The following is a 16,760-nucleotide window of genomic DNA, read 5'->3' on the forward strand; positions in this document are numbered from 1 at the left end:
ACAAGAAGACACTTTTCAGAGCAACACAATATTCTCATGACTTCAGTCAAAACACAAATTCGAGATCATAGAAGATACCAGGTGAGAGATTAGACTCAAATTCGTGAAAATAATTAACCATGCCTGCTCTATTTATATGTCAACTATCCAAAAACAACTACTTTGTTGTGTTAACAAATCAAGAAAACCAATACACTCCAATTATGGACTAACCTTTAGCAACTGTCAAAGCACAAATTAACTTGTGTTCTGCTTCCCAAAGTATACCACTTCTCGTAACTGAGGTCCTCAAATTCACATTTATGAATAAGAAACAATTTAGGCTTAACTTTATCTGGCGTTAATTGAATCTTCTGATAACACCTGAAGCCTAGATAAACTCTGATGCTTTCATGTTCATTTCTGCATTTATAAGGTAATCCCCAAATATTCCTTTAATAATTCTTAAGAATTTTTCAGAAAGCCATGAAATTTCCAGGAAAACAGGCAGAGCTGAATTCTCAAATACAATTTGTTTTCAGAAATTAAATCCACTATGGAAAGAGCTGAATTTCCACTCATACAATGAGTAAGATTACTAGTTTTTGGGGGTCTTATTTGGAGAAACTATAATAAAGTGCCATTTATAAAATATTTGCAGCTTTGACTATAATCAACTGTAATAATAAGATACCAGCTCAAAAAAATTCTTTTCATTTAAACCTCTTTTGTAATACTGCTTTTTAATAACCCTCATAATAGCCGAATTAAAGGACCCCAACAGAAATCATTCATCCCACATAAAACAAACATTGCCTTTTCTTCTTAGCTTTGTTTTACAAGCTACATTATTTCCAGATGACGCTTGAGGGGACTATGGTTTCAAGAATTAGATGCTTAAATAGACAGCTGCTTTCTATTTGCCATGTAAATCAAGGATATATCAAAGAAAATTCCAAATAGTAGACTTCTTTTCTTCCTATTAAGAACTATGAACTCAGGCAGAAAAGGAGAAAGAGAGGGGGCCGGAAAAATCAAAATTTGAGCAAACAAAATTAAAATAATGATTTCTTATTAAAAAAGCAAGTCTGAAGAATCTTAGGAAAAGATGATTTTGTATTATCTCTGTTCAGCAGCAGGTAAAAATATTTTCACTACAATAGGAAGGGGAGGAAGGGGAAAGACAGAAACCGTGATCACCGGTTTTTACAAATTTATCACATATTGCTACTGAATTTAATATGCATAGGTTAGTTTTTCTATATTCTTTAAACTTCACTTAGAAATAATTAATCATTGCCGGATTTCAATGCAAACACATCCTATTTCCTTTTATAAAGCAGAGAAAGGAACATAAAAGTTATTTAAGTATTTTAAATTATAATTTAAAAAAATCTTCTAAAATATTCTACCATACTCCATAAGAAGGGAAAAGACAAACTGCCTCTGTAGGAATAGAGAAAGGGCAATAGTATCTCCCCCAACTCAGGTGTGCTTTTTAAGAATGGAGGAATTTATTTTTCTTTTAAACAAGAGGGGATTCTTGTCCTTAGAAGCATTCTCGGAACATTTCTGGAACTCCTAGTTCAGAAATGCATACAAAGCCAAGTCATAACACAAACAAGAAAATCGGTCCGATTATGTTAAAGTCAGGACTGGTTTTAAACTAGAGAAAAAAACTGACAGGGATGGGGTGAGGAGCTTGCTCACTTGCTACAGGCTTCGTTTATTTGATTTTTAAAATCAGTTGTTCTAAAGAAGAAATTGTTTCCATGTTATGTAAGTGTGAGATTCTCTACTCCAGGGTTTAAATCCGACAGACTAATCAGTAAGTGAGAGTCTCATCAAGAACTAACAGTGTGAAATACAAAGAGTCGTACGTATGTGAATTTTTGTATTTAGTTCCTTGTATGTGTGTGTGAAGAGAAGCCTTTTGACACTAGCTCAATATTGTACAAAACAAATGGCTGAAGATAGTTTTCAATATCACCCAATCCATCAACTATTTCAGTCAAATGACTCTGAGATCTGAATTAAAAAGTAAACACTGATAAGGAATCTTCAAACCAGAATGACTTAAAATGAAAAGGGGGAAAAATGGAAAAATTTCTGAATCTAGATTTTCTTGTCATATGGAATTAGGTCAGAATACCCCATAATACATTTCTGAAGAAATTAAATGTCTAAAAGCAGATATAAAACTTATAAACAAGAGCTTAAAGATTATTATAAGAGCTATCAATTAAAAAGGTATCAAATGACATAATGCAGAATGAGCAAAATGTTAGGGTTCCATATAGAATGTTAATGATAAGCAATGATGATCAAAATAAATTTCAAACACACAACTTTTGCTCTTTTGGAACTTACAACTTAAGACAGCAAACTGTTAGATCAAGTGGAGGTTGAACAACCTGTTCTACTTATATTGAACTAAAAGAAAAATGCTACAACTAATGTTTGAACATGCATCAATTCTGACATAAAAATCATGCAAAAATCAATGAGAAAAATGATCAAACTAAATTATAAGTCACACAGATATGAGGTAGGTCTAAGACTCTTTTTTAGTGTTAGACACCTAACAGAGCATCATCCTTATCAATTAATTGGTTAATATTTAGTCAATTTTTCCAGCCTAGGATACAAAAGACTTCATGTCTTCAAACTTCAGTCTTACTGAGAAGCGCATAAAAGAAATAATTATAGAATATGAGACAGCGTATATTTAAATGTTCTTTCTGTGTATTTGTGTGTGTAATAGTTCATATACACCATTGGTTCTCAAAACCCATTCATATTCTTAAAAGTCAATGATGCTCTCAAAAAGCTATTTTTATGTGAATTACATGTATTGGTATTTACCACATTAGAAATTAAAACCAAGAAAAATTAAAACATGAGAACATACAAGTACGCATTCTATTAACTGTCAGATTAACATTATTACTCATCACGTAGCCTTTGGACAACTCTGTTGTATTGTCCTGAGAGAATGAAAGTGAAAATGAGACTCTGAGAACCCCTGAAGAGTGTGTGTGTGTGTGTGTGTGTTGTCAATAGCATTAGAGTAGTCTTCCCTTATTGGCAGGGGATACTTTTCAAGAACCCCAGCGAACACCTGAAACCACAGGTAGCACCAACCCTAAATACAGCTGAACTTTGAACAACACAGGTTTGAACTGTGCAGGTCCACTTACATGTGGATTTTTTTCCTAATAAATATACAGCTGGCCCTCCACATTCTGTGGTTTTACTTCTGTGGATTTAACCAATTTTGGATTGAAATTTCCATCTGTGGTTGGGTGAATTCAAGGATCTGAAATCTGAGGATGTGGAGGGCTGACTGGACTATACCATTTTATACAAGGGACATGAGCATCCTTAGATTTTGAAATAAGTGGGGGCACCGAATACCGAAACCGAGGGAACTGTATACTATGTTTTTTCCTATAGCTACATACCTATGATAAAAGTTTAATTCAAAAATTGGACACAGTAAAAGAATATCTGAATTACCAGCGTGATGCACTACTTTTGTGCTTTGGGTCATTTAGTAAAATAAGCATTACTTGAACACAAGCACTGTGATATAACGACGGTCCATCTGATGACAACTGAGATAGCGACCAAGTGACTAAAGGTCGGAATGTGCCAAAAGGATGATTCACGTCTCAGGCGGGATGGAACTGGATGTTAAGAGATTTCATCATGCTACTCTAAAGGCGTGAAATTTAAAATTATGAATTATTTATTTCTGGAATTCTCCATTCAATATTTCTGGACTGCGGGTGACCATGGTAAATGAAACCATGGAAAGCAAAACCATGGACGTGGAGGGAAGACTGCACTGGCTTAGCAAGTTGATGATAAACTCTTAGTTACTATTTATACTTTCGCTGATTTTTCTGATCTGGCTCCTTACTCTTTTTGGCCAGGGTATTTTTGACTTGTGCCTTTGCATTTACATTTGGGATGAGATGGGAAAGTCTATCCCTTGAAAAGGTTTCAAAAGGTTTCAAAAGTTATTTGATGATCATGGGGCAACATAACTTGGTTCCTTACGATTCCACCTATGATTCCTCTCATCTCAACCAGCTGCTAAGATAACTGTTAGAAAGTAGGGAAACAAAACTTACATTATACTGTGACAGTACTGATAATTAAAAGTCACGGTTATATTTAAAAAGCAAGTATAACTCATTTACTATTTTTGCTTCATTTTATATATTCAGATTCTATGTTATATGACCAAAGTTGTTCTAGAAATTTATTCTTATCTAAAAATTGTTGAAAGGTTCTTCTTTAACAATTTTCTCCTGGCCTTTTTAGTCACTGAATTAAATTTTATGAAACCCTATATAGACACCAGAGCTCAGTCAATTGAACCTCACCAGCTTTCCTAGATACCTTTATCACTCTCTGACCAGCTATCACTGTAGTATGTAGTGGGGATTCTCTCTCCCCACAGAGAACTTGAGTGCAATTTTCGTTTTATTTTCCCGGAAGCAGCCAGGGCATTTCCTCATTATCTAAAGTTGGTTGAAATCTTCAGGTTTCCCCTGAGATGTTCAGATAAACATGGCTGTACTAAAGTACTAAGACTAATGTTTTTGTAACTTGTTATTTGCTTTGTATGTTGTTACTCAACTGACTGGTGAATTATTCAGTATAATGAGAATAAACATTTTCTTAATAAACTCAAATCTCTAGGTAGACTGAAGTACTCTATGTACTACAATGAGAAGAAAAACATCCTTATTTTTAAGCACTTATCCAAACTCTTTACTAATATATTTCTTTCAATCTTAGTGTAGAAAGTATACATCAGGGTAACCACTGCTGCATTAAAAGCCTTTCATATTCCTTTTCCATCTTTTACAAACAAGTGGTCTAAAGCTTTAGTCTAGGACACAGAATTTTAGGTGGTTGTTGGCAAAGACACTTAACAAGTAACATATCTGGGGAAGAAAAAAGAAGAAACATATTTTATTTTCCCAGTTAATGACCAACTTAAAACAGAATGACAATGAGAACATGGTTTCAGATGTTAACTCACTTATACATAGTTTGTTGAGCAATGGGAATGATGGATAAAAACATCAGTTATACCCAAAGAAAAACATACTGCAGCACTGACTTGTAAGGTTGCTACTGTTTTCTTTAATCACCTATCAGATCAGTGATTGGGGTGATTCAGTTACCACTACTACTGAATTCATGTTACTCACTCTTTTTACTTAACTCTGAGGAAAGGCACCAAAATTCAAGTTCATAAATCCATTTGGAAAATCTGTGATTTGCAAAGTCTCATACACACAAATGTGAAAATAAGGACTGTCAATGACAGATTCCAAATAGAATTTTCCTTATATTACTAGGAATCAGATGACTTAAGAAATTCACTTTTACTTAGTGAAAATTTCATCCAAGAAGAAAACAGTAAGTCAATGACTCTTAAAACTGTACCATTCAATAGTAGCATCTGTCCATTACGAGTTCAACTTGTCCTTTCATTGCATAATCAACTACAAGTTTGCTAAATACTGTTAAATATGACACATTTTCTCCAAGAAATACCAATTTTCTGGCCTCTGATTAAAGGAGAATACTGCAACCTCAGTTCTATATACATTCAACATATTTTCGTGGAATTAAACAGGAATACTATATAAATCAATAACTATATAAAAATGACAAAACATTTAAAGATGAACAAAATTCAAGTTCTTAATAAACATAATCCCCATTGCCACTTTGGCCCCAACTGAGGTTTTTCAAGGAACAATTAGAATTGTTTTCTTAAACTGAAAACCTCCCCACTAAAATCTGGAACAAGACAAGGATGTCCACTCTCACCACTTCAATTCAACACAGTCTTGGAAGTCCTAGCCACAGCAATCAGGTAAGAAAAAGAAATAAAAGGGATTCAAATTGGAAAAGAAGAGGTAAAACTGTCACTATATGTGGACAACATGATACTGTATATAGAAAACCCCAAAAGCTCCACAAAAAAACTACTAGAGCTAATAAAATAATTCAGCAAGCTAGCAGGATACAATATTAACATACAAAATTCAGTTGCATTTCTTCACACTAACAATGCATCAACAGGAAAAGAAAGTAAAGAAGCAATCCTTCTTAAAATTGCATCCAAAACAATAAAATACTTAGGAATAAATCTGATCAAGGAGGTGAAAGACTTATACATGGAGAACTACAAAACACTGATTAGGAAATTAAAGAAGACTTAAAGAAATGGAAAGATTTCCCATGCTCTTGGATTGGAAGAATCAATATTGTTAAAACGGCCATACTGCTGAAGGCATTCTACAGATTTAATACGATCCCTATCAAATTACCCAGGGCAGTTTTTTACAGAACTGGAACAAATGATCCTAAGATTTATATGGAATCGCCAAAGACCCAGAATTGCCAAAGGAAAATTGAAGAAAAAGAATGGAGCTGGAGGAATAACTCTCCTAGACTTCAGACAATACTACAGAGCTACAATAATCAAAACAGTGTGGTACTGGCATAAAAACAGACATATGGATCAATGGAACAGAATAGAGAGTCCAGAAATAAACCCACAGACTTATGGTCAATTAATCTTCGACAAAGGAGGCAAGAATATACAATGGAGAAGAGATAGTCTCTTCAGCAAGTGGTGTTGGGGAAAACTGGACAGCAGCATGTAAGTCAATGAAGTGAGAACACTCCCTCACTCCATACACAAAAATAAACTCAAAATGGCTTATAGACTTAAATATAAGGCAAGATACGATAAATCTCCTAGAAGAAAATACAGGCCAAACATTCTCTGACATAAACCTTAGCAACGTTCTCCTAGGGAAGTCTACCCAGGCAATGGAAATAAGAGCAAAAATAAACAAATGGGACCTAATTAAACTCATAAGCTTTTGCATAGCAAAAGAAACCATAAGCAAAACAAAATGACAACCTACAGAATGTGAGAAAATATTTGCAAATGATGCAACAGACAAAGGCTTAATTTCCAGAATAGATAAATAGCTCATACAACTTAATAACAAAAAACTAAATAACCCAATCCAAAAATAGGCAGAGGACCTAAACAAGCAATTCTCCAATGAAGACATACAAATGGCCAATAGACATATGGAAAGTGCTCAATATCATTAATTATCAAAGAAATGCAAATCAAAACTACAATGAGGCATCTCTTCACACCAGTCAGGATGGCCATCATTCAAAAGTCCATAAAGGATAAATGCTGGAGAGGCTGTGGAGAAACGGGAACCCTCCTACACTGCTGGTGGGAATGTAGTCTGGTGCAGCCATTATGGAAAACAGTATGGAGATTCCTCAAAAAACTAAAAAAAAAGACTTACCATATGATCCAGCAATCCCACTTCTGGGTATATATCCAGAGGGAACTCTAATGCAAAAAGATACATGCACCCCAATATTCATAGCAGCACTATATACAATAACCAAGACATGGAAACAACCTCAATGTTCATCAACAGATGACTGGATAAAGAAATATGGTATATTTATACAATGGAATACTACTCTGCCATAAAAAGAAAAAGAATAAAATAATGCCATCTGCAGCAACATGGATGGCCCTAGAGACTGTCATTCTAAGTGAAGTAAGCCAGAAAGAGAAAAGAAAAATACCATATGATATCGTTCATATGTGTAATCTTAAAAAAAAAAAAAAAAAGGACACTACAAACTCATCTACAAAACAAAAACAGAGTTGCAGACTTCATAAATAATCTTATGGTTACCGGGGAAAGGGGGCGGGAAGGGATAAATCTGGGAGTTTGAGATTTACAAATGTTAAAAAATAGATTAAAAAAAAAGTTTCTTCCGTATAGCACAGGGAACTACCTGTTCAATATCTTGTAGTAACCTTTAATAAAAAAATATGAAAATGAATATATGTATGTATATGCATGACTGGGACATTGCGCTGTACACCAGAAATTGACACACTGTAATTGACGGTACTTCAACAAAAAGAAAAAAAAGAATTGTTTCCTTATAACAAGTCATGACAAGGATAGAATTAAGTGAGTTATAATGCTCATTTGAAAAAAAATGTTGAGAATATTCAACCAGCAGGAAATCTTAAAAGATACTGTTTGTTTTTTTTTATTTTGGTAAAAGAGAAGTACTTGGGAATTTTAAACTGAATACCTTAATGGGATGACAGATCATAACATCTCTCACATACACACTAAATAAATAAATAAAAGAGAAGAAAAACAGCTCCGGTCAGGCTGTGGCTGCAGACAGCGATCTCTGTTTATCAGCGTCTGATATCCGGACTGGGTGCTGTTCCCACAGTCTCATATCAGCACAACCATTTAAAATGAAACAAACCACAGCAGGAAACAAGCAAAACAACTCTCCGGCTGTCTGGTACACATCACCACATCAAACTCAGAATATAAAAATTCTCTCACAGAGTGTCTAAACATCAACCCACCTCGTTGTCTGGGGACTCAGGGAGGGGGTCCTTATTAGAGCTGGATGAACCACCTCTGTGGTTCATGACATGACATTTTTTTAGCATCCTCATCTAAGGCACGTTCCAAAATATAAGAAGTGTTCACAGATAGTGGCACTATCCTAAAGGAACTCATAACATGTTCTCCTTATTATTATTATATAATGCTCATCCCTGTGCTGTGGCCATTCTATTCCATCATCATCCTCTGAGGTCAAGGGGCAATAAGCTCTTCATCTTTAAAGCTGATGGAACAAATGCAACAGGCTACTGCTGTTTTCTGCTGACCATGGCAGACAAGACCAGAGCAGCATACTGACCTAGCACAGCCCATTACATTCTCTCTCCCAGGAACCGAGAATTAGGACTCTGATCAGTCAGCAAAGAGAGAGACTGGGCCTATAGAAATTAGCAGCAGAGTAAGAAGCAAAAAGAAGCAGATAACAGAAACTAAATGCCCCAGAAAGATGGGTTATTTTAAATGAATCCAACAGCTTTTCGATTTCAAGTTCCTGTTCTCTGAAACCCAGATGTACATCTTGCCCTTGAATTCAGTGAGAAAACTTTGCACACCTCGTATAAAATCTCCCCCTGTGTTTCTTTGTTAATTAGTTTGAGTGGTTTCTTGACTAAGGTAATAAGATTCCTAATTATTAACAATCATTGATTTAGGGTTGACTTCAACTGCTTGTTAATCATCATTAAATTCTTCCCTTGATGTAGATGTCACTCCTTTACTTACCTGTCACAGGTTTCTTGGGGGCCAAGATCACAGTCAGATCTTGGGAAAGGAGGGTATTGTTATTTTTCAATTTAGCAATGAAAGGAAACATTTTTATTGACAGAGTAAGGTAACTACTTACATAATCTGGTAGAGGAACATCACTGGAACTCAGCGAACCTCTCAAGGACTGTGTGGCTTGTTCCAGAACTTTGTTGTGTTTTTTAGACAGCAAGGAAAACAAACTGAAAAAAACAAACAAAAACCCCAATTACATTACAAGAATTAAGTGTCTCCTTTTCTAGGTTTTATCTGGAATTATACAGTTCCACAGAATGCCAATTACTCTAAAAACTACTTGTAAATGATTCTTTTTTTTCATGCTTGTGTTAATAGCAGGATTAACAATACTCTTGATGTAACAAAAAATGAAGTGAGGAGAATGTTTAAATTATAAGGGTTCTAAAAACAAAAATTTGATCGCTTAAAATTATATTTCAAATGCAGAAGAAATTTTCAGAAGATTACTATCATGGAAAGAACATTGGGCAGAGATTTAGAAAACCTGGGACATGAACTGACTCTATTGGTAACTCATAGTGTAATAACCTTTCACTCGAGCTTGCTGTATCTCTGTTTTCTCATCTTTCAAATAGGTGCATTGATTAGATTATTTCTCTAGTATACAGTCATATAGAGTCTATGGTTCCATATTGTAGCTTTATATTCTTATTTCTCAAAAAGGATGGCTTTAAATAAATATAAGATTTTTGCTTCTGGCCATAATACATTAACTGGTACTGAACAACCCTGTTGTGTAAACAACTAAAAAATTGGACAAAATATATGAAATAACTGTTTTCAGATGTTGACTAACATATGAATGCAGGATTATGATCCTTAAAATAAAAGTGATCCACGTGGGCCCCCAAATAGTGCGTTTCTGCCTCAAAGAACATTCTAGACTGTGGTTCAGAAAACTGGGACCCAAACAGCACACAGGAATATTGTGCTGTGCTGAGAAGACAGAGACATGAATTTGGGGTTTCTGTGGCAGCTAGAATTTGCAGGGCAGATTATCAGACTGGAGAGAATTGCAAGAGGGAGGTCCAAAAAACCTGTCCAAGGGTCATCTTGAGTGTTTGGCTAAATACTAAGCTGTACTGTGCAAAGACAGACCCTACAGGGCATGGCAGTGAAACACCATCCAGGAGCCACAAACTGAACAGAGATTTTAGCAGTCACAAAAAGCTGGAGGGATGCTGAAATTCTAACCAGTGAGAATGGATAAAACTCATTGAACATGAACACTCTGCTGAATTCTCAGAAAGGCCATGCTGAAGAGGGCTATTCTAATCCAGAGTAAAAGATGCACTATTATAGACCAAAATGAGCAACTGTCAAAGAACAAAACAAATTTACATTAAATGTAAACAGCCTAAACACTCTAGTTAAATGACAGAGATTGTCAGACTGAATAAAAAAGCCAAACTCAATACCATGCTATTTTACAAGAACCACACTTGTAAATTTAAAGATACAGATAACAGTAAAATGGTGCAAAAGACTCACTGTATAAACACTAGTCATAAGAAAGCTGGAGTGGCTATATTAACATTAGACAAAGTAGGCTTAAGGATAAGAATATTATTACTAGAGATGAGAGAGATTCTATAGTAATGAAAGGGCTAATTCACCAAGAAGCTATAGCTATCCTAAATGTTTATGTGCCTAATAATAGAGCTTCAAATATACGTAATTATATGATCCTAATATTAAATCGACTATATCTAATGAATAAAGAATTCCTCTTCGGGTTAGATGACTGCTTAAAGATAAAGACAATTCTGATTCCATGTATTTTTCCAAAAAAATATGACCTGTAGTATCTTTTTAATGCCCCAAACATTATTCAAGTATTTCTTAGTGATACCTTCCTAAATAGAAAATTGATTTGAATATCAATCCAGGAAAATTCATAATTACTTCAGATGGTTTAAATGGGCTAATCCCTGAAAACAAGTATTTCATTAAATTTAACATTATCAAGGAAAAATTCCTTAAACATTTATTGGCAATGCTGGATGTGTACAAAGTAAATGTAACAGAGGGAAGAATATTCTCTAAATCTATACTCAAATACAGCAGGCAGAAAAAAAAAGTGAAATAATTACTGAGTGAATAAACGTGAAATCATATGATACTGATCAAGCATATGTTTATAAGAGAGATTTCTTTGAAATGGAATAGTACAGCAAAGTTTCACGAAGGGGTTAGACTTTATATAAAGTCTTGGGGGAAAAGATTTGTGCAAGAGAAAAGAGAAGACAGTTCCAAACAGAAGGCAAAGCATGGAGGTGAGATATGGGACAGTGAGGAGAATGGAGTGGAAAGTGCTATGTAGAGAAGTAGGAAAAAGACTCAGTTGTAAGAGAATGTGCATTTTTTTCAATCACTTTATTTTTCTGTACTGGAGGGTTAGTTTTGTTTTGCTTTTTTTCTTTTTTAAGGTTAAAAGGAAACATTGCACTTTCTCCTCACGTCCATTCCCATGACCCATTAGTAACTAATGTTAGCAGTTTATTGTCTGTGAGTCCAGAAATACCACATGCATCAAGGCAAGTATATAAATGAATACTGGACATATACATCCAAGTTTTTGATTCCACAAAATAGGTACTGTTCTATACTTTGCACTTTTCCCACTTAACAATATATTCCTTGATTCATTCAATAAACACATACTGAGTGCCAGTTACTTGATATCCCAGCATCTGGCTATACCATAATTTAACTAGTCCATTAAAAATGAATCATTGCAATGTGTCCAGTTTTTCTGTATTATAAACAGCACTGCAATGAACAGCCTTGTACATGATTTTTAGCAAACCTGAGGTGAGACTGCCTATGGGATAAATTCCTTGAAGTGAAACTGCTGAGCAAAAAAGAATAACTGAACATAATACTAGACTGCATTAGGGGTATGTATTCTTAATACACAAATTATTTTTCAGGCAATGAAAATTAAAAGATAAAAATATGTTGAGATAGTGTATAAAAGCACAGTCACATGTAAATTCATAAAAGGGGGAAATGAGTAAGATTCTTCTAACTGGCTGTAGCATGCTTTTTGGAATAAATGGAGTTTCAGAAGTTCTTTTGAGACTGAAGGGACTTTGGTGGTTGATTCTTAGGACCAGGCGTGGCAAGACGCAAAGGCATCAACTGGATGCCCAAACGAAAATGGAAGGCAACATATACACCCGGAAGGAGAGAGCTTTTGGTGTTAGTAAGCATTTCGAAACAGGGCAGGTAAAGGAAGACAGCGTACTTTGTTAAATTTACAAAATGCCATTTCTCAGGAGCTCCTTCATGGGTTCAACAAACCTGGGATTCTCTGTCAGTGTCCTAAGGGTACACCTTCAGAGAAGGACAACACAGGTAATCTATGGGAACTTTTATCATCAACTGAAGGCAATTATCAAACGAACCCTAGGTATCAAAGCAAAAAGGATTTGAAACTGTTTCCTTCGGAGAAGAAAGGCTAGTTTGTTTACTTGAAAAGAGAAGATGAACAATCCACCTTCCTCATGAGCAGCAGCAGAAGGCAAAGCAAGGAAGGGGGCTGCAAGTCAAACGTAAGCTCTTTCAGTTGGACAGAACGGGAAATCTCCTACGGGCTCAGTCTGCCTCAGGAAGCTGTGGCCACTGCTCCCAGCTGTTTTTAAGAAAGCTGATGTAAGAACAGATGATTTGAGGTCACTTCCAATTTTCTATCATGAATGAGAAACAGAATTCACACTTAGTCAGGTTGTTATTCTTCAGTCTAATAGGCTTTTTTTCTCAGGCCTTACAGATAGAGTTCCCAAAGTTGGTTTTTATTTTTTTTTAAACACTCTAATTTTGTCTTTCACTTAGCATTTTTAGGGCAAAATGACCTAAATTTATATGAGACATGACTTGCAAATTGCTGAGAAAATTTTGCAAAGCGGCTTAAAGCTTTGCATTCAAAGTACCAGCCCCAGCTTAATGCTAGGGTGACACACATGGTGTTTGCACGGAAGGGGTAATTCTGATTTTAGAAAGAAGTGAAACTGACTTTCAAGTACACTGACATTCACTCAGGATAGAGCTGCCAGAATACCTTTTTAATTTAAATTAGAAAAAGACTAGATTCTCCTGTTTGTACAAGAATGCTCATTACAAATTGGTTTAACGATGAAAAACTGAAAACAACCAAAACGCTGGTCAAGAATACAATGAGTCAATAAACTGTGGGACAGTCCTACAATGACATACTAGGTAGCAATTTACAATCACCTAAACCTACATGAACAATAGGGCTAAATCCTAAAAACAATGTTGTTCTACCAGAAAGGACCCATGCAGGGAATGTGAACAAGGTAGTATTATTTATACAGTTTTTTAAAATGCAAAACAATATTACATATCTTCTGCAGATAAAACATTTGAAGCAATAAAACGTATATGGAAACGATAAAACACCACATCTAGGACAGCCACTGCTCTCTGAGAAAGAAGGGCAGGAAATGGGATCAGGCAGGAAGAAATAAAGAGGCTCAGCTCGCTCCTCTCTCTCAAATGTTCTTTCGGCTACATGCATATATGCATAGGGGACTGCTATCTTACTCTGTTTTTTTTTGGTGTATGCCTGAAATGTTACACATTTTAAAAACTGGAATAAAAATACACTATCCTGAAGAAAACAGAGCCCCTGCCAACAGCTAGCATTTCACAAAAGAAAGAAACGTGTAAATATGCGTGGTGAGTCCAACCTGGAACAGGCTCAGAAAACCACTGGCTGCGGCACAGGGCTGTGGTTTAGGTGCCCAGCTGGTGGCAGGAGATGAGACCAGAATGAGGACAGTTTGAAGACAGACTGTGAAGGGCTACTTACGGTACGTCAGAAGTCCTGGACTTTTCCATATGGAGTAAGAAGCTAGTGGAACATCAGTCTTACAAAATTAGGAAAGGGACGTGGTTCCTTGTCCCCAAGGAACTCATGTCTAACAGGATAAAGGGGAAAAAATGTCTATGATACTGAAATCAGAGGACGCCATGAGTCTGAAGAGAGTGCTGTTGGAGTACAGCTGAAGGCTAGGTACATTTCCCAGAGGAAATCTATCTGGACCGTGGCCTTGAAGGTTAGGGGGTTTGCTTGTTGGGAGAAGTAAATGGGGAGGGTGAGCCACTCTGAAAGGGGGGAAAGTGTACATAAAGGCACAGAGAGACTTCAGGGAAGTACCAACAGCTTATAAGGCCAGAATAGTGCACGTCCACGGGGGTGGAGGGTCAGAGATGGCAAGAGAGGAAGTCAGCAAGACAGGCAGGGGCCTGTTTAAAAAAAAAACAAGAAACAAAAACATGCTAAGAGGTTTGCACTGTCAAGTCATCAAGACAGACAGTAAGTCAAATATTTACCAAGAACCTACTACGCACCAGGCAATGAGCAAGCTGCCTGCCTGGGATACAGCAACAAGTAAAAGCCACAAAACCTCTGTCCTGCCCTCTTCGAGGGGGCAGCCAGGGCAGGGAGGGCATGCCCACACAGAAGTTCTACTGTCAGTGTGGTGACGGAGGAAACACGGAGTGCACTGGGGACCAAGATGAGGGCTGCCCGACTGCACCTGAAGTAGGGACAGGAAACCGTTTCCAGAGAGGATGCTGAGCTGAATCTTAAGGAACAATCAGGAGTTAGCCAAGCAAATCAGGCAATGGTAAAGGTAACGTGGGCAGAGAAAAGAGCATGAGGGTAGGCAAGGAAATCCGAGCACTGCTGGTGCAGGGACGAACACAGCAAGCATATGCACGAAGTGCTAAGTGTACGGAGCACCATGGGGCGGTTGGGGCAGTAGTGGCGACAGTTTATGAATCGCCACTTGTGTCTCACTTAGACCTTGGACTTCATCCTGAAAGCCAGAGGCGTCTCCTGACAGCAGGTCTACAATCCTAGGAGAGACAAAAGCAAAGCTGCTGTTCGGTGCTCAGGTGGGAGGTGTGGAGCGGGAATGTGCAGGAAGGGTGACGGATCATCCTTGTTCATCTCTGTCCTCAGTCTCTCCCTGAGGCTCTCTCATCCCATGGTGGCCACAGGGGCCCTGTCACAGAACCCTGGGCTCCTGAAGACCGCAGCGAGATACACGCACACAACAATTACGCTTGTTTTAGGAAGATTCCTCTGCCCTCCGAGGGAAAGGGAAGGACAGACAGGAGTGGGCAAGAGAGCAGGAGTGGAGACAGAAAGCCCCTCTGGGCACCTCTTACACTGCTGAACGTGAGAGGTGAGGGGTCCCGAGCTGAAGTACACGTGAGCTCTCCAGGAGGCAAAACAGACAACACAGAGTGAAAAAAGGGAATCACGAACGACTCTCGGGTTTGGGGAACGTAGTGGCTGGCTGAGACTGGGACTGAACATGCGACTGAACAGGCCTGGGATGTTAGCAGAGCCGAAGAGCAGGGAGAGGGCCCGGGAAGACAGAGGGCTCCTCCTCTAAGGGAAAAGCAGCAGCAGCGGCTGAGGCTCAGCGAGAGCTCGCTGCGTGGCAGACCCTGTTCATCAAGTAATCATGTGAGGTGGGCGCTGCTACCATCCATTCTGTTTTCATTTGAGGATGAAATGGAGGCGGAGAGCGGTTAGGGCACATAGCTACTAAGCGGTGGAGTCCGGAGTCAAATTCAGGCAGACTGGCTCCAAAATCTGTGTTCTGAACCATTCTGGCACGGAACTCAGAGGTGCTCAGGAATAACCTGATGGGGATGGTTGGAAATACCCAGATTCAGAAATACTAATCTGGTGCTCAGGAGAGAGGTGAGACATTTTAGGGTTATCGGCATCAGCTGAAATCATACAAGTACAGGTGATCACCCCAGGATAATGTGTAATATAAGAAAAGAAGGACAGAATTCTGGACAACACCAAGACTGAAAGGGTAGTCGCAGTACAGGCAGCCAGGAAAGGGCACTCAAAGAAAGAGCTCGAAGTAGAATGACAGGAGAAAGACACTCTTCCAGAAGGCAAGAGAATCGTCTTAAGAGGGGAGCAGTCTTCACTGTCAAGAGGTAAAGAAGGATTTAAAAAAAAAAAGAAACAAAGTCATTGGATTTGACTCAAGGAAAGAAACCAACTGTGACCTTACCAAAAACTGCTTTCAGTGGGGAGGAGGAGGAGGCAGACGCTGGACCTCAGCAGCTGAGCAGCACAGGATGTGGGCAAACAGGCGGTGCTGGGGCGGGACAGTTAGAGAACACCCTGGCGGGGAAGGCGGCGCAGGCAGAAGGCCGCTTACTGGGAGGTGGCACGGGGGTCCCTCCCTGAAAACTGCAGACGTTTCCCACAAGAACCCTGCCCTTCCTCACAACTTTTAGTCACCTCTGTCCACGCCCCAGTCCTTCCTCTGACACATTCATACCAGTAGTCACAGGAGAAGTGAGCAGCAACTCAACTCCACAGCAGAACGGGGGCAGGTCAAGGAATTCAGGTACAGAGCTGCTAGTTCAAGGTCAAAGTTACTTGGTGTAGTGAACACAGAAGTTCTT

General features: G+C 37.9%; 1 protein-coding gene across 5 annotated transcripts in view; it reads right to left on the reverse strand.

Annotated features, from left to right (window-relative positions):
- The window catches only part of DYM (dymeclin), a 308,671-nt gene that overhangs the window by 93,729 nt on the left and 198,182 nt on the right, over positions 1 to 16,760 (reverse strand). For all 5 annotated transcript variants that reach the window (XM_074355333.1, XM_074355335.1, XM_074355332.1 and 2 more), the window contains one exon: positions 9,346 to 9,448. In XM_074355333.1, coding sequence (XP_074211434.1) covers positions 9,346 to 9,448 — 103 coding nt within the window. The remainder of the gene's footprint in view (positions 1 to 9,345; positions 9,449 to 16,760) is intronic.

The sequence above is a fragment of the Camelus bactrianus genome, chromosome 30 (genome assembly GCF_048773025.1).
Source record: "Camelus bactrianus isolate YW-2024 breed Bactrian camel chromosome 30, ASM4877302v1, whole genome shotgun sequence".
Taxonomy (NCBI): domain Eukaryota; kingdom Metazoa; phylum Chordata; class Mammalia; order Artiodactyla; family Camelidae; genus Camelus; species Camelus bactrianus.